Source organism: Halichoeres trimaculatus, unplaced genomic scaffold (genome assembly GCF_033239565.1).
Source record: "Halichoeres trimaculatus isolate MK-OKI-2021-1 unplaced genomic scaffold, fHalTri1.1 fHalTri1_scaffold_19, whole genome shotgun sequence".
NCBI lineage: Eukaryota > Metazoa > Chordata > Actinopteri > Labriformes > Labridae > Halichoeres > Halichoeres trimaculatus.
The window spans coordinates 17,779,231-17,798,171 of record NW_027437197.1 but is presented as its reverse complement, the minus strand read 5'-3'; the positions used below and the strand labels follow the sequence as shown (position 1 = coordinate 17,798,171).

The 18,941-nt window shown below is 42.9% G+C and overlaps 1 protein-coding gene across 1 annotated transcript in view; it reads left to right on the top strand.

Moving 5' to 3' along the window:
* The window catches only part of LOC141808127 (ATP-binding cassette sub-family C member 4-like), a 37,990-nt gene extending 21,252 nt beyond the window's left edge, over positions 1–16,738 (top strand). Inside the window, exons 21-31 of the mRNA XM_074694509.1 lie at positions 419–569; positions 1,345–1,464; positions 1,547–1,657; positions 1,753–1,850; positions 3,044–3,235; positions 9,321–9,476; positions 11,916–12,005; positions 12,465–12,637; positions 13,011–13,116; positions 14,377–14,511; positions 15,830–16,738. Coding sequence (XP_074550610.1) covers positions 419–569; positions 1,345–1,464; positions 1,547–1,657; positions 1,753–1,850; positions 3,044–3,235; positions 9,321–9,476; positions 11,916–12,005; positions 12,465–12,637; positions 13,011–13,116; positions 14,377–14,511; positions 15,830–15,907 — 1,410 coding nt within the window. The 3' untranslated portion in view covers positions 15,908–16,738. The remainder of the gene's footprint in view (positions 1–418; positions 570–1,344; positions 1,465–1,546; positions 1,658–1,752; positions 1,851–3,043; positions 3,236–9,320; positions 9,477–11,915; positions 12,006–12,464; positions 12,638–13,010; positions 13,117–14,376; positions 14,512–15,829) is intronic.
* The last annotated feature ends 2,203 nt before the right edge of the window (positions 16,739–18,941 follow it).

The following is an 18,941-nucleotide window of genomic DNA, read 5'->3' as shown; positions in this document are numbered from 1 at the left end:
GTGTTGTTGCGGGCTCTGTGGCTTCTCTGTGATGTATCAGACACCCACAGTGTGGTTCCCAGAGCCCTCTGCCAGTCACTGTGGCCCTGCCTACTGGCTGCCTGCTCTGCCAGGGAGGCTTACAGGCCAGAAGTGTTGAAGGGAAAGCCCAGGAGAGCCGGGGATATGAGCCGCAGTGGCCAAGTGGTAAATTCTCACCTGCTACTAAGTGAGAATTAGCACTGTGATCGTTTTCCTTTCACACTGTGAGTCACGTAACCTCAGTCCCATAACCTGCTGTTACCTCTCTGTGTGTCCACGATGGCCGCACACAAACAGGACCAAAAGAGTTTCTGTGTTTAGCCTGAAGAAATAGGCCTCATTGCTTCAGAGGCAGCCCACATAGCAGCATGTTATTCTCTTTTCTTCTTCTTTCCAGGTGTTTCTTCAAGTCATCGGTGTGATCGCGGTAGCAGCCGTCATCATTCCCTGGATCCTGCTTCCTGTCGCTCCCCTCCTTGCTGTCTTTTTGTACCTGCGATGTTACTTCCTGAGGACCTCCAGAGACATCAAGCGCCTGGAATCTACCAGTAATTTCTCTTTCTTTCCTTTTCTTTTTTTTTTTTTTGGTGGGGTGGGCATGTCCGTTCACGGAAAGAGACAAAAGCAGACCACAGGAATGCTAATAGACCATTGAAGAAAGCCATGGTCATTAGCATAAAGGCTAAAGGTGGCAGTGGCCTATGGCTCGGCCACACGCAGTTTCCTCAAGAGACGGGAGTTCATGACATCACATACAATGGGAAAAATGCCAAGTGGGCATGACTAGGCCAGTGCAGGCTTTAGTTCATCCATTTTATTCTGGGCTGAGAGCCCGAACGCACATCGGCCAACAGGTTCCATCATCTTATGGAACAAAAGTTCTTCTATGAAGCTCAGAGGAAACATTTAGGTTTTTGTCTTTGGTTTTGTAAACCTCACAAAAAGAGAAACAAAAGACCACTCAGATGCAACCTTTACCTAAATACGAACTGTTTCACAGTCAGAGAGTATTAAATGTCTGTATCACACAACACACATTCACATTCTTTTATATTCATTGATTGATAGAAAAAATTATTTAAAAAAAAAAACGTGACTTTTCTTCTGTTGGATGTAAAGTGTTTTGGAACAGAAGCACTTGAGAAAACTGAACAAGTCTTTTCTGAAAACTGTCCTTGGTTTATAATTTAAAACGAGCTTGTGTTAAGAAATACAGCTTGAAGAGTTTAAAATATGAACCTGAATTTTTAATCTCAGCTGGTTTAGTTTATGTCTGTGAAAATTCTAATAGAGCTGCTGTTCTGTGTTTTCACCCATCTGAAGCTCGGAGTCCGGTGTTCTCCCATCTTTCCTCAACCCTTCAAGGCCTGAGCACCATCCGTGCCTTCAAAGTTCAGCAGAGGTTTCAGACAATGTTCGATGATTATCAAGACCTGCACTCAGGTGAGAGTGACAGAGAATCTTTAGTTGAGGGTTTAACTTTTATAAAACCAAGATCTGATGTCATTCATCTGTTTATCCCCAGAGGCCTGGTTCTTATTCCTGACCACCTCTCGCTGGTTCGCCGTCCGTCTTGATGGAATTTGCTCCATTTTTGTCACCATCACTGCGTTTGGCTGCCTTTTCCTCAGGGATGGTACTGCGGCCTTTATACTTTATTTGAATGTGGATTGCTATTTGTGAGCTGACGATGATTGACTTGTGAATTGATTTGTTTTTCTGAACTTACAGTGGAACCAGGTGCGGTGGGTCTGGCTCTGTCTTATGCTGTGACTCTGACAGGGATGTTCCAGTGGGGCGTGAGGCAGAGTGCAGAAATCGAGAACATGGTGAGAAAAATAGTCAACCTCGGTCAGTTTTGAAGTGTGTGAAGAGAATAGAGGGTATGCACGTGATGTCACAGCAAGCAGATGTCACAGTTAACATCAGTTTATGCTGTATTTTTGGGTTAAATCACTCCTTAAATAACAAAGTCTCCAAATGTTAGCATTTTTCATCACTGAGACATTTTTGTCTCTGTGTGATAATGAACCTTGTGCTCGACACGATTTGTACACTCACTTAAACTGAGGCTAACACAGTTTTCCAAATAAGGGGGAACTCCAGCACAAAGCAGTTGTAGTTGTGTTGTTTAAAGTATTTGATATTAACTAAACTTAAATACCGTTGCAGGGACTGTATGTTTATTGATAATACAGTCTATGTTATAACAAGTACAAATAGATAATATGTGTATTCACTTGGGTCAACCCACTGTATACCGTAAATTGAATCATATAGAGGCTTTTGTAGCTTTCAGGCTTTACATTGTGTGTTTTTCGGCACTGAAATGTAGTACAAATAAATACCTAATATGATTTCTGGCCACATGTTGATGTTTGTGGACCCCTGGCTCTTTGACAGCTTTAACAAATCAATGTAGAGTCCAACTCTCCTTAATTTCATGTCATATTTCCCATTTTTCCCGGTTTCGCTGTGTTTACTGCCGCTCTCCGCAATGCGAAGTGGGGTTTGTTTTGCCACTCAGTCCAACTGGAGTGGGCGTGTCCCATGGCGGAAATGACGTAAACACATACCCTCTATAGCAAAGGCTGAACAACATAAATTTAGTGTTTTATTAAGACACGCCAAAGATTTTAGACACGGCAAAGACAGCTCTACAAAACCTCTGAAGACTTTTTTTTTCTGGAGGGGTTGGAAAAATACTGAACTTAAAACTTCCCTGATGATCGCTGGAATTCAATCAGGAACCCTGGACTAAAAACTATCAAGGGGTCTAATCTTGAATTCTGATATGTTGCACTAAGGAAAGTGCAGAAATAGAGTGTTTGGACTCAATTCAAGACTTTAAAAATAAAATGTTGTGTCATAATCTGTTGTTCCTTCAACTTCATTGGAGTATGATAATACTTTTGTGGAATGTTCCTTTAAAACACATGTATCACACATCTTTGAGCTTGAGATGGTAGCCCAATTTTAGTACCTATACATGTCCTTTTTTTATTGTTTTACCTTTTTTAAGATGACCTCAGTGGAGAGGGTGGTCGAGTATGCTGAGCTGGAGAGTGAAGCTCCCTGGGAGACGGACAAACAACCTCCGCCTGACTGGCCCAACACAGGCTCCATCACCTTCGACAGGGTCAACTTCTCCTACGCTGCCAGTGAAGCTCTGGTCCTGAAGAACCTCAGTGTTGTCTTCACTCCCAGAGAAAAGGTGATTCTCTTTATTTCCACGCTCATTGGTTTACACCACGTGTGACGTAGGCCGATGTGCAGCGAGTGTAGAAGGCATGCAGGGATTTTCTTTTTCATGTGGCTTTATTCTCACATCAATTATTAAAGGGACACCATATTGTGCTGCTGAATCTCCACTACTATACCATTTGTGATTCATGGAATACATATCATGTAATTAAGACTGTTCAAGTGGATCCATTTGTTCCCTATTTGCATTTTGAGCTACCTGCCAATGACAACTGTTTATTCACTGTAAGAGAGAGGAGAGGCCGAGGGAAAGGCAGAGGGAGGAGAAAGAGGGTGAAGCTGAGGGAGATGGTTGAGGATGATTGAAATTGTGTTTAATGCAGGGGGTGTATTTTGCATGGCTATGGTTGGCCAGGGCGGCTGATTTCACAATGGATGGGTTGATAAGTGTAGAGGCCCTGGCTCATGGGAGGGATCTCTGCCACATGCCATGGGGGTGAAAGGCTTTGTGCATCCTGTCAGTTTCCCTGACACCCTTTCACACCTACCACCTCCAGTACAATATCCATTCACTGTCGCCCTCACTACACACATTTTCTCTGGATAATTACATGAAAACACACAACCTGCTACATCCGCACAGTTGACCCTTCATTGTTAAAAGAGAAATTGTATATTAAGGGCATGCTACTTATCTCTATGACCAGTTAACAACTTTAAAATTAATTTTACTATGAGAAATATTTATAAACTGTATTAATGACAACTTATAGGCCTTTGTAAGTGGGCTCTAAATGGTCTCATTTTTTATATTTGCCTGTTTTTAAAATCCATGAACAACCAAATTATGGTTTGAACATTGTGGTTTGATTGGAAAGAGTAGTGTTAAAAGAATATGATGGTGGTGAAAGTGCTCATGGGAAACAAAGTCTTAACTCTGGAAAAACACTACAGATTCTGGCAACAGGTGTCACTGCAATCAACACCGAAACAGAGAGTCCTCACAGAGCCTTTAAATGAACTTTGCCTTTCATCACTGCCGTTTATATAAAACATGATTGAAAAGGTAGCATGATAAGCAGAATGCCAAGATTTTCCTTTTGATTGATAAAAGCCAGAGAAGCTGTGACTGATCCATGTGTAACACTGTTTGAGATGCATTACCAAACTGGTCTGCATCCATCAAATTCCTCAAATAGCTCAAAGTGACGTTTGTTTACATTCAGAGCCCGTCTGAAAGAAGAGTGGTGTTCTTTTAGGGCAGCTTGAGATGGATGGACAGGTAGACAAAGACTTTGGGTTCACATCTTGTCTCCTTTTAGCCACCCTCTATAAACAGATATCTGCATATGAATGCAGAAGCTGTAGGCAAGGGACAAGATTTTGGGCAAGCGTTCTGGTTTCTGTTTGTTGTCTGTTGTTCGAGTAGTATGGACCAATCATGTTTTAGCAGGCTTTGTTACATGTGGGAAAACAGTCCATGTGGAGCAAAAGAGATGACGGAAATACAGCCCTGGAGCTTGTTGGATATAATAAAACACTGATTATTATTTCACTAAGCTTTGTAAACAGCTGAATGAGGCTGTGGAGAACTAACTGATTAGAAAGGCCAACTCTCAACTTTAGCTTATCAGGCTACGGACAAGACCTGTGCTACAAAGATCCCATATGTACCTGAGCTCTAAAAAACTGATTATGTGATCTGATTAAACAGAGAAAAGAAATAGAAACCAATGGTAGCTCATATTAAAGTTGACCGCATGCCTATTAGATAAGTACAACAATTACACAAATTTATAATTTAATTAAACACAACTCAATACAGGATTACCGATTGTTTGAGTGAATAATCCCAAATGTGTTTGCTGGTGAGCTTTTGGTCATCCTTGCTATTTTCCAGATGCTTTGATGGCTACACAACAGTGAGCAACCCCCCCCCCCAAAAAACCCCAGTTCATTTGGGTATATGTGAACACAGTTATCGGGCTCAGATCGAGAACAAAATAAGCTGAAGGAGATGAAGAATCAACCACAGCAGCAGAAGAAGAGAAGGCTGAAGAACTAAGGAAGATGAGTCGTGGGCTCACGGGGCGTAGTGAAGAAATAAAGTGCCTTATCGAAAATGCCTTAACGCAGTCAGGACTCTTAAAAACTACATATGTTGATCACAAAGTGCACACTGGTACATGAGCCAGATAAATGCTAACTAGCCACACACGTTGTTGATGCTCCATGGATGTTCTTCCCTGTGGAAAGCGGGTAAGACATGAATGAATGAAGATAGGAAAACTTCCCACCTTCCGAATATTCTTTCTGACCAATAAGAGAAAAAAATCGATTGCACATGGCATTTGTTTACAACTTTTGACCGCAACAGACTTTGTCCTTGTGAACACAAATGGACCAAGTGACAACCGCTACAATTGTATCATTTTTGCCCCTGAATCGTAACAAAGAAAACAAGCCACAGGTGTGAATCAAGCGGCAGCCTCCGGTCTGAGAATATGAGACAATGCGTAGTGCTAAAATCCGCTGTTTCTGGAGTGTTCGCTTGAGGCTGGCTCCGGAAGTAGCGGAAGTCACATACACACCAAGCCAAAAAAAGCCATTTTCAAAGCAGAAATTAACCTATTTACAGCCTGGTTCAAAAAACGTCTCCTGTCTGAGTCGCTAATTTTACTACCGGCTCCCACTGTACGGGGGTGAATTTTATTCTAACTCGGCTGTTGAGGGTCACGTGGCGCCCATGGCTGCATGTGAAGCCCTTGCCACCACCAATATGGCCGCTATAGACGATGTGCTTCATTTTCCGTTTCAGAAACAGACGGGTGACGTCGGCGAGACTACGTCCATGTTTTATACAGTCTATGGTGTGAATACACCCTTAGACATGAGGTTCTTTAGAGGAAACTGCTGGCTCTTTTTGTTAGTGTTATACATCCAAGGTTTCTGGCCTCTGCTACCTTTGTGGGAAAACCCAAACATGGACTCTGAGAAGCAAAGGGTTTGTTTATTTTTTAGCTCTGCTGTGAAGCCTTCTCAGTGCATCCACAGCCTTTACAAGAGGGTCACTACTTCTGTTGCTGCAGCTCCCCTTAAGAGAGTCATGTCATATTCTAAATTAATGCATCTGTGAAATCCTCTTGACATAAGGTCACATGAGTTTGGGAAAAGGTTGAAAGCGTTTCTGAAAAATATCTGACAATGACCAAGCAAAGGCATCCTGAAGTTGGATCCAGCACTTCTCTATCAGATGCTGTTTTCAGTTGGAACATTCAGCCCACTTCACATCTCTGTTTGTCAATTGAACTAACTTAACTGCCTTTGCTTTGGCTCAGAGAAAGTGAAAGGGAAGGAGAGTTGTTTGGTGTCATTTCAGTACAACACAAAGAAACCTGAGTGGTGCTGCATTCAGCGATACCCCGCCTGTGCATTTAATCATATTTAGAGTTAATTTAGATCCTGGATCATTGAGCGTGATCCTTTCTTTCCTGCACCTAAATGGGCAAAGAGGGAGAATAATGGCGGTATTACATCCTCTCTCTGTGTTGGCATGTTGTGAGGCGCACACAGCGGCTCTTTGTCATGGCAGCAGTATTGTTGGTAAACCCAAGGCTAAACAAAAGGCTGCCATTTGGCTATGTGATGCCATATAACAGGCCTATGTGTTGGCAGGCAGCAGCGTATGGCATTAGCAGCCCAGGACCCAAAAATTGCCTTGTGGTGCCATCGCTGTTGCTGTTTCCAAAGGTTGCATTGGGATCTTCACCATGGAAAATATTCTGCTTTCATCCAATGAAAGAAAAAAAGCAGTTTGATTTAGACAGGTTGTTTTTGTGTGGGTGCCCTAAGGATCTATGAAATTATAATGTATGTTATTCAGTCTTAATTTATAACCAAATACATGTAAACTAAACACATGAGGGATACGCATGTTTTGTCAGCTTAACAATTAAATATTGTCACCCTTGCTTGTTGGCACCATTTGGTTTAACTAATTATCATTTTTTATGATTTGAGCCCTGGAATGTAAAGTTGTTTGCAGGTCAAAACAGTTTTTATGGAAAATAATCCTGATAAAATCCTGGGCCCGTATGCACGTTCATGTAATAAACAAACGGGACCATTAGTCCTAACGCTCTGTTATGGAACGGGCTGTTTAGCTGCAACGTTAGCTGCATGCACAACTGCAAATAATCAGCCAGTTAACTAATTACACCATGAAAGAGACGCAGGTGGAGATTTTGTCAAAATTAAGGGAAGATCAATTTAGATCAAATTAAGAAGTTTAAGAAAAACATTTTTAGAGATTTTATTACAAGAATACACATGATCAGCTGTTCACCGTGAGTCAGTCAGGTAAACAAAGAGAAAGAGAAAGTTTGGCGATCTTGAACAGAGTACATGCGTGTGGTGTTTCCACAGGACAGTAAAAACCCCAAAATAATAAAATCATTAATATTAAAGCTGATTTGAGGAACAAGCGCTGCAGCAATGTCCCAGTACCTCAATGAATAACTCTTAAACAGTTTATGAAATCCAGCATTTCACCTCACACATCTTGGAAGGACCCAGAGGTATAAAAGCAAAAAGCGAATCAAACTTGTCAAACTGACAGCAGTGAGCCTCGCCAGTTTGAGACTTTGATTGTCTTCCTTATCTCACTGAAAAAATGTTGTATCTTCTAAATATGAAATTGTTGTATGGCTACACATCGCTACTTTTCCAAAGGATTTTCCACTGTCTTTGTATGTTTTGTCGCAAATGGTAACACATCACTCAATGTCTGCCCCTAAACAGCTGAATAGGCCCTGTAACCCTGCTGTTAGCGCCTGCAATGGTTGGGTGTACCCATAGGCTGTAAAAAATAAAATGGACGTCCGCTTGCTCGGCTCAAAGTGAGGTCTCCACAAAAACTGCTCCCCCTGGTGACTGGCTGCAGTATAAGTTAGAAAATACAGCTTTCCAGCCATTCCAGATGGGCTGTGGTCAAACTTTAAAAAATGAATACACCTCGTAGAAATGTTTCTCACGTCCGATTGTTGTGTTGATTTGAAGATATCATTTGTCTGTCTTGTATTCAAGTCTTCTTTTTTCTGAAATGTTTCGTTTTCAGTAGTTATGAGAGGTTAAAAACAAGGTTTTACTTAAGGTTTAATGATGATTGACAGCTGCCATTCTCGTGTATTTTTTTCGGGGATTGTAAAATTTGTCAGGTGGTAGAGTCAAGAAGTGATTAGACTGTCGAAAGAAAAAAATATATATTATTTTTGCTACCCAGCTCCACCCAGATTCTCCCAGAATCCCTCATCGTCTCTACTGCGCAGACTCTGGCTGCAAACTGCTACAATGACTGCGCCTGTGACGGGGATATTTTGGCTTCAATACCGTACAATGGTAAATGACGGAGCCCCGTTGTCCATTCTATATACAGTCTATGGGTGTACCTCCATTGAATCTAACACTTTTTTGGGCTGTTAACTAGGCTCAGGCATACCTCTAATCTTCTTTTTTTACTGTTAGCAGAAACAGTCCGTTTTCCTCGCTAATGGCTTGTCATGTATACGGGCCCGGATCCTGATTCTGTCAGAAAATACTCTTGACATGTTTTTCCCATATCGCCCCCTAATGGAGAATATTTTCCTTGAGAATGAGCAGGGTTTTTTATATTTACACAGCATCACATACAGCTGAGGGACAGTGGTGGTTTGATTTCATAAGTCTGTAATGATGACGTTTAAGTCAGAACACCTGACGGCGCCGGTGGCACTGATCCAGATGTTAAGAAAAAAAATGTCAATGTGAGCTGCTTCTCTGTTTATACTCTGTTTATTCTCCACACCTGTCAGTCATGTGACTGCTGACAAAGAAACTGACGTATTTCACCTGGATGTTGAGCACAATACTTCCCATAGGTCTCTTTTCTATACTTCTGCAGCAGACAAGCGTGTCCATTGTAGTAAGCTATGTAAGATTTTTCCGTCAGGGTCAACGACAGAAGAAGCACTTGTGTTATTGAAGCCTACATGACTGCATTAGTCTTTTTTTGTGTGTTTTCAGGGATATAAAAACTGTCTCTTCTGTCTCCGCTCCAGGTTGGCATCGTCGGACGCACAGGCGCTGGTAAAAGTTCCCTGATCTCTGCTTTGTTCCGGCTGGCAGAACCCGAGGGGAGAATATTGATCGATGGTTTCCTGACGTCTGAGATCGGTCTGCACACCCTGCGCCAGAGAATGTCCATCATCCCACAGGTGAGCTTTTTAAATCATCCACAATCTCATCTTTAAGAACCAAGTATGCTCCAATGTTTGCTCTTGTTTATTTTAAATTTATTTGAATGTTGAATATTTTGCTTTGCTTTACTGCTGGACACCTTTTGACAGTTACTTTGATCCTCATGATTCGAGAAATGCCAGACAAACACTGCCAGCAGACACCTCTCTGCTCTGGCCCTTGTTTTTTTTAATAGGCCCGGCTTTGAAAAAGCTAAAACAAGTGAGGAGAATTACAGTCGTCTCTTAGGGGATTTCTGAAAGTGAGACAAACGGATGCCTTGAGACAGTTTAACTTTATTTCCGCTTGTTGAAACTGATACGGCATTAAGAAAATGCCAGCCTGCGGGTGAGTGTCAGCCGAGTGGAGGGAGGGGAGAAGACTCCCACGGCCTGTACTGTGAAGAGAGCAGTTCCCCATCCCTGACAGAGGATTAGCCCTCTACCCCCCAAACATGGGAAAGCTGCTTAGAAGAAGTCTCCCCCATCCTCGCAGTCAGAGTCCCCTCGCACACCGTCACTTTGCCCAAGTCTCAAACATTTCTCGGGTGCAGCCAAGATGCCCAAAAACAGTTTCATTAATGCTTTGCTGTGGATTTGATAGGTTTCTGGCATCAGAACTACTTCAGATAAAGTTTTACTTCCGAGTCCAAACTAGTTAGAGATGGATGTGATGTGTGTTTGATGTGATTTTGTTTACTCTATCTGTCTCTGCTTGAGGGAGAGACTCACACAAAGTGGCAGGTTACGAGTCAGAACCTTAGACACACGCCGATCTCCACCTTTAACTGGATGGCAGTTTGATGTTACGCAGCCTCACCTGGAGGAGTTGAGTTTCTCTGTATTGAGCTTTTAGTTTTACAAACTTCTCGTGGAAGCCTCTTGGATTCACAAATATCACCTGAAAGCCTTTTTATTCTCTTTCTCGACATCAGAGATAAAGTGATATTCCCTCAGCCTTTGACACAGGGAGAAAACCTGGATGGAAATTACTCGTTTCCTTACATTGGCACAGTTTGAGAGTGTGATATGTATACTATACATTTCCAGTGAGGAGTTTCATTATTCGCCGCCCACAGATTTGATTACGATAAGCTTTTTATTAGCATATGGCATTAAAAAAAGGATCCGTTTCTGTTTCTATTGAATTCTCAGGAATGACTTAGTGAGAAATGAATTCTGTGGCAAACAGAGGGCTTAGAGTTGGTGGAGCACATAATCGGTCTATGGAAAAGCTGTGCTTGAAAGCAGTTTTTCCGAACTAACATTGAATCCTCAATTAAAGTGTGTCACAAAACTAGTTTGAATTGGGACTTCAGCTGGCTTAATGACAAGACGGTATTTTTTGTGATGGAAGGAAAAAGCTCATTTGAAGTAAAGAGGTGGAACATTTCTCTGAGGTACAGGTAGCAGGGGTCGGATTGAGGAAGCTTTACTTTGATGGATGAAAGTTGAAGTCTTTAGCGTCCTGACCTACATGGCTGTGTGTGACATGCTGAAATCTGTCAGGTTAAATAGATAGCTTCACTTTCACTTCCTTTTTTATTCCCACAGTTGTCGGAACAATATTTGCTTTTGCTTTGGATGAGAATTTAAGAGATGGGCTCTGTCACATCTCACTGTAGATAGGGTCAAATGTCTTGTAGCATTAAATGATCACAAGTCCCGTGTTATAACTTCCAAAAAGCAGCATCTGTATTCACTCTCTGATAAAACAAAGCTGTGAAAACAGTATCTCTGTGCCATAAGAGCAAAGACATTCTCCTGGTGAGTGCTCAGTAAATCACTTCCCCACTGAAGCTGGATTTATGAATAAATATCTGACCTGACGAGGAGAAGCCTTCCTGCCTCTCTTTATCAGGTTAACCACAAACAGAGTGGCATGTTGGAGGAGTGCCTGTGGACTTGCGGGCCTGTTTCTCTGCACTGTAATAAAGAGCTTTATTTACTCTCTTAAAGATGGCTGTGCTGCTGAAACCTTGATACAGGAGTGTGGCTCACCATAAATACACATCTGGGACATCGTGACTGTCTGCTGGTGGAGACCGTCCATTCATGAAGGCGATCAGCTGATGCGAAGCTTGTCTCTTCACAGTACAGCTGTTAGACACTTTGAGGGCATCACTTTGAAGAGCTCGTGTTGAAAATTATTTTCATAACAGTGACTAGATTGTGCTTTTCTGTGTCATATTATAAATTCAGACAACCACGCAGAAGCTGTGGATTCTCAGAGAAAAGATCAACTTATTGAGGAGTGAATAGAGCTCCTGAGTGGAGAAAGCCCTTTGTGAACATCTTCCCCTCAAACACTGCGTAGCGGCGCTCTGCAAAGCTTGTCTTAACCCTTTCATACATCTTCTCCCTCATCATTATCTTAACTGGCCACGGCCTTCTCTTTCTATATCCATCTATCCACAGGACCCAGTTCTCTTCACGGGCACCGTGAGGAAGAATCTGGACCCTTTCAGGCAGCACACAGATGAGGACCTGTGGAATGCACTCCAAGAGGTACTCCAGCGTGGCTCTGAATGATTCCCCCTCGCCGGCCCAGGGGGGGATCCCTCTGTCCCCCTGTACAATGCTGCCATTCAGCCTCCCTGCTCGCCACAAGTCATGGGGGGAAATCCCATTAGGGCCATGGGGCCCAGCTCAATGTGCGGCTTGTAACTGGGAACCATTGAAAGTGCTGGGGGAGATGTGTTTGGGCAGTCAGGCCAACCAGGATGAAGGCTCCCCCCACAGTGAAGGGCTTCAGCTCCTGGTCCTGCCTCTGAATGGGTTTGGTGGCCTGGATTAAAGCTAGAGGCTGGCCACAAGAGAGCACTGGCCAAGGTCATCAGTGGACCTGGCCCTGCATTGTGCCAGGCGGTTAATGGGTGTGTTTGGATAGCTCTTTAAAGACATCCCCACAGGAAGCCTTTATGCAGGAGTAATGAAGGGTTGGGGCTCTGCTCTCCCTCTCTACAGGTGCAGATGAAGGCCGTGGTGGAGGACCTGCCCAACAAGCTGGAGACGGTGCTGACCGAGTCAGGCTCCAACTTCAGTGTGGGCCAGAGGCAGCTGCTGTGTCTGGCCAGGGCCATCCTCCGGAAAAACCGCATCCTCATCATTGATGAGGCCACGGCTAATGTGGACCTGAGGTCAGGGACACTTGAGTCTTCAAGAAAAACACTTTATATGAAAATGTGAGCACATCAAGCTTGCTAAACACAGATTAGTGCAACTCTGGATTGTGCTTTTTCTTTAAAAAAAAGTTTACTACAATTACAGAACTTTGAATAAAAACAAATACGAGTTTAACTCCTGTGAGAACAGAGTAGCAATTATCTACTAAATACTGTAAGCCATGAGCCACCACACGTAAAATGAGCCCTGCTTTTCTTTATTTTTTTCCTGTTGCTGCTCGTATCTCTCTGCTGATGAGCCATTGTTCTGTGTTAAGTAAAATCCCTGCCCAAGGGTCTATAGGAAGAGAGTTTTTGTGCTGAGGTGTTGTGTTCCCCGCTCCTTTAGAACTGACAGCCTCATCCAGCAGACGATCCGGGACAAGTTTCAAGAGTGTACCGTCCTCACCATCGCTCATAGGCTCAACACCATCATTGACTGTGACAGAATACTGGTAAGGAGGAACGCAGTAAATTTCCACAGACTTGGTTTGTAGATATTGTGGATGTTTCTGATATAAATAAACAGAAAAAAGCCTCAAACCAATAGAATAATAGCTCATTTGTGTGATAGTCCATCATAACTTATGAAACCCTTTCTTATTCATTCTCTATTCTGCTTCACGACTCTCACTCATGAGATTTATAGCACAGCGACTTCTCCCTTTCTTTATAAGGAGCCCCCTGAACAATCCTAACAGACTTTTAATTCACTTGCCCTATTTTACAGCAGCTGGCCTGATCACTCCTGCACAGCATTCCCTCTTATTGAGCGAGCACTCATGCCACTTGATCTTTGGCCCTTTCCTGCAACTTCCTGCAGAGGTGCCAATTAGTGCCATTTGTGGCAGCATTTGTTAAGCGTCTGCAGAGGGCAGGGCATGACCTGGTTGCTGCTCGGTCACTGAGGGGGCTGCTCGGAGAAGCCAGATATCACGCAGCGGGGCCTGTTTCACACCTACACTCTTGCTAAAAGCCCCCAGATTGTTGAGCACTCCAGGAGCTCTACATAAGGGGCCCACCTGATTTGCCGCGCAATATTTAGACCTACATTAGTCTCAAACTTCATCTCCTGGTATTCTGCTCCTAAACTGTCGATTATGACAGCAGCTGCAGAAGCCTCCTTTTCACACTAAACATGCCCTGAAACCAGGCTTTAGCGTTTACAAACTGCTCATTACAGCTCTAAGGGGATGGAGCTTGTTAAAATTTGTCTGAGATATAATTGCAGTCTTTCCCAAACTGCTTGAATTGACACTACTCTTTGTGTGGTTCATATAGCATGTGATGACACAGAAATGACGGTAATTTTCTCGAGTGTTTTAAAGGTGTGATTGTTGGATTTGACTGAGGACCACCCCTGAGCCGGCTGAAATGCCAGGTTAAATACACGGATCATTCACTGATCTCCAGTCTGTCAGAGTCAGCGTGCTTGACTTTCACACTGTGAACAGGCTGTGCTCATTGTCCCTGGGACTGTTGAGCAGAAAACAGGCACCTGTGTTTGCTGCTGCATGAGTCACATGAAATGGATGGTTCCTATGTGCACAGAACTACTGTTTCCCCCTTTCTTTTTGCATCGTCTGCATGCATCACTCAGCAGAGAAACAGCTGAAATGTCAGTTTCCCCATGAAGAAAAGTACAGGTGGTACAAACACACAGGTACACACACTCACGCACTCACACACACCCTGCATTGTATGTGTGATTGCAGGTTCTGGCTGCAGGCAGGATCCAGGAGTATGACCAGCCGTATGTGCTGCTGCAGAACCAGGACGGACTCTTTTACCAGATGGTCCAACAGACAGGCCGAGCTGAGGCCGCCGCACTGCTGCACACAGCAAAACAGGTAACCACACCCACCTTTGTCCCAGGATGGGGGCTGTCGCTAAATACATCCCAGCCTAATCCCAGACTCTCCTTTAACTCCAGACTTCATTGCTCACCTTCAAAATAACACAGCTCAGAGAGGAGATGTGCATAACCCTGACAATGCAAAGACACTTGATTACCATTTTAATTTAAAGTGCCCACTCGGAGCAGCGTGGCATTAATTTCAAGAGAGAAATTGTCCCTTTGTAGATTTACATCCTCTGATTTCTATCAGAGAAACTCTCCGTATAATCTTTTCCTCATAATGTAATTTCGAGATCATTTTGGAGATGACTCTAGAAAGCAGCTTTCTTTGCGCAATATCTATTTGGGAATATTGGGTTTAACTTCATCGTGATTTGGGATAAACTTTCTATGGGGATTACTGTAATAGAGAATGTCCATATTTTTTCCCTGTGAAATTCATTTGTGATGTATTTCCCCTTCAGACACTGGGCAGATAAGAGGCGGCTATTCATTGTTCAATTCCATTTTATGTGCATCTGTCTGGGACTACAGATACCATATTGCAACTTCAAACAGGTCTTTGTGAAATAAGAAAAAGTAGGCATCATTCCATTTTCTCTCTGTCCCTCGCACAAATTTATCAGCAGAACTGTATCTCCTCCGCCAGAGGAGTGAAATGAGTAAAATACTGATTTCAAAGACTCAGCACAGTGTGGTATTATTTGGTATCGTCTTCCGCGGCACACTGGTGGATTGGTACTGACATTGTTCAAGCCCTTACGTTTTCTCCTTTCCTTTTATTGTGCGCTGCTCTCCTCAGATCAGATTACTTCAGCATCCATAACTGTCTAGCAGCACTTATTAAATACTGAGATGGTCCACATGTTGTGTGTCAAGTTTCTATAGTTGTCAGTCAGGGTTTAAATACATTCAATAATCTGATATCAACCTCCTGCTCCTTTGTGAGTTGAAGGAGAATCCCAGAGTCGAGTGTGAATCTCACTCTGAGGCCCGACCTGTTTCCAACTTTCTCTCCCTGAAATTCTTTCACATCCTCTTTGTGTTCAGAATTCCAGCATTTAGTCTGGAAACATTTGCAAAATTAAAACAAACAGCTTCACTGATTCTCATCAGTTATTTCCCTCAGTGTTTTGACACTTGTTTATGAGGCTAAATAAGCCACTTTTCCATGCTTTAGCAAACGACAAATCCCCTCCCGCCTGCTCTGACTGCATCTGTCATGAATCACACCTCAACAGATCGTAGCTCAGATTAGCTTTGACTGTGTGCTTGTGTTCTGTGACACTGCCTTCCTGATCCGCTTCCAGGTTTACACGAACAAAAAGCAGGTGACAGACGTGCACTGTGCCAAGGACATCTGTGTCATCTTTGAGACGTCTCTCTGACACAGTGGAGAGAGTCGCTGTGGCCCCTCGCTGACCAAATCTTTTACCACATGTACTTAGATTCCTCCCTGTGTATAAAAACCCCTTTATAACCCCCGGCAGGCTGAGTGTGGAGTGTGCTGCGTTTGATTGGCACAGTCTTTTAGTGTGCAACAGAAGTATCTGAAGCAGGATGTGCCTTTATTGACAGCATATTACTGCACGGCTATTTATTGATTACACTCTGCTATGTTTATGTATGAGAGCTCCGGCCTCTTGGGTAGCTTCAATCCTGCACTGGTGCTCAAAGGAGAGCGCATACTGGATGTGTTAATCCTGCTGCAATAAATTATTGTTGGCTTGAGTTATTCTTTTATGGCCAACATTGTTCCAAGTGCAGGCTTTTGATTATTTGGGAAACGCTTGAAAAAGACAAGAAGAGCCTGAGAGGAGACAGAAGTGTTTTCAGTAATTATTGTGCCTTAATCAGAATATTGATTTTTTTTTTTTTTGTAATTGCACTGTGTTAATTGAGTAGTCTTGCAGCACTTTGATGATAGCGGTTTTGTGTCTACCTCAGCTCTTGTAAGGATTAAATGGTGAAGTTGAAATGAAGCATGCCACGTAGCCGAGGTGGTAATGAGTAACTCTGTGAAGGTGGGGCGAAAGTTTTGAGTCATCCTTCCTCTTACTCATTTGATAAATGGGACGCTGTCACTTTAAAAAATAACTTCAAAAAGCACTAAAGCTGTGATACAAAACATAGTATGACTCTTAAAAGCCATACATTTCTTTAACTCCTTACAAGCCTGATTGGGTCATGTTAAAATATATACCACCTTTTTGCACTTTGTCCACTAGTTACTTAAAATTTCAGAAAATTCAATAAAACACTTTGTCAAAATGTTTTCCTGTCTTCATTCTGTGTTCAAAACATCACACTGACTCACCAACCATTTCCTCCCGCTGCTGCCCATCCTGTGTTCAACAGTCTGAACCGTGTGTTTGCTTCAGGTCAGCGGTTAAAACCACTCCGTGCTACAAATTGGTACGTGGTTAAGGAAAAACAACCCGGTGATTATCGTGTTGAGTCAAGTGATTTCTACATCCACAGAGGTAAATTATCATAGCTCTTTGCTCTATTATTTCTGTGTGTTGGTAGCGCGATATAGCCATTAAGTCCCAATTAAAATGTGATTTTGTCATCAGCAGCTCAATTAAAACAGAGCTGTTTAATTTCCCTTTATGGAGACAACAGGAGATTACACATTCAGAGATGGCTGTCAGTAAAAACACTTAGCCGGGTATAAAAGGCCGTATTTAACCAAGGCCAGATTTAGGTCGTGAACTGTGAGACACCAGTTCCTTTAAAAGCTGAGTGATTTACACAATTCATTAAAGCCAGTGAATCTTCAGCCAGCGTCATATTAAATGGTTACTTACTCTCAAATAGCCCCAGGGGAGCTGGATTGTTGGCCCACGAATAGATTAAAGTTTACATTGAAAAGAGAAATTGAATTCAGAGATAATCAATAGCATAATGGGCCAGTGAGAGGAGCCTGCTGCCTGAAATGAAATTACCATATTTTTAATCTTAATTTTCCACTCTGTTTATCTGACAGTGTGGATGTGCAATCCAAACAGATAATGAGAGAGTGGGATATTGACAGTGGGGTCCTCTGGAGTGCTTGTTTCAGTGATTAAACGCTGTGATCTGTGATTACTTTGTGTCGGGTGTCGGGCTGGCGGCCAGGGCCCGGGGAGACACAGGCACACAGCAGCTGGAGCATCATGGGTCTCTGAGGTGCTAATGCACCTGACACAGCATTGACAGCATCCCAAACCCTATCAGGGACTGCACCACACGGCAGCTGCCACAATAGCAATACTCATGGCACTATCTACATCAGAGTCAGCATATATCCTCTCTGCTCTCCGCTCGATAACAGCCAGCACAAGAATGGCGACAACAAAGTTTTGCACAATAAGTATTATTAACCAGATACCTTCCTATGCGGCTAAATAATAGCATCATTTTAAGACATATCTGAATAGGTGTGCAAATAGAAACGCTGTCAACATAGTGCTGATATAGCTTTAATAAATAAATGTGTGAGAAACCTGGCTGTCCACACAATGAAGTTTAATCCCAAAGAAATAAAAACACAAAATAAGAGTCAGCACAATGTGGAGGCAGAGAATGTAATGATGGATTCATGCCGCAGCATTTTCAGAAAAGAGTGATAGTGCCGATTTGAGGCTGTGATACATGTTGTGTTCAGTTAAAGATGTTTTATTGTCAGTTGGGAGAAGAATAATGTAACAAGTATCCATAACAAGTCAAAGAGGAGGAAATTGTTTAAGGTGGTTTTGTTGCAGGGTGATAAATAAGTAGTCTGAAGGCCATTTTGGTTGGAGGAGACAATGTTTTTCCGCAAACTTTCTGTTGTGCCAGCATTTTCTTTTGTGATGGATACCGCTGTTTGACAAATGGAAACAAATTGCACGGTGCAGGCGCCTGAATGGCAGGGAGTTGGGGAGTGTCAAACTCGGCGCTGAAAGACGATGAAGCAAGAGCCTCAGGTTTTTGTGGGCGACTCAGACCTGACTGATCCCGGCATAAAGTACTTGTTGAAGAGAAGGAGAAAAGGGAGAACAGGATTTCGACAGGCTGCAGTGAAATTAGGAGAATTGACTATGGCGGCTTTGTTCCTGGCTGCTGACATGGGGCGGAGGGGGGGGTGTTTATGTAGGAGGGGTGTGGGGAGCGAATCCCCTGAGACTCTGCGCTCAGCCTTTTTCTAAAGTGACTACAAACTGAATATCTGACAAGTTTCCCAAGGCCCGACATGACTATGTGTGAGGCTCAGAAAAACAAACAACAAAAAGCGTGTTTTTTTTTTTTTAAAGATACATGTGCTGACACTGGATGTAGTGTGTTAGAAAATGGCTTTTTATCTTGTTAAAAATAGTCCTCAATTCAGAATATGTTGATGCTGTGTATCCTGGATTGATGCAACAACCTAGTTAGAGCTACTTTTTCTCGCAACACTTT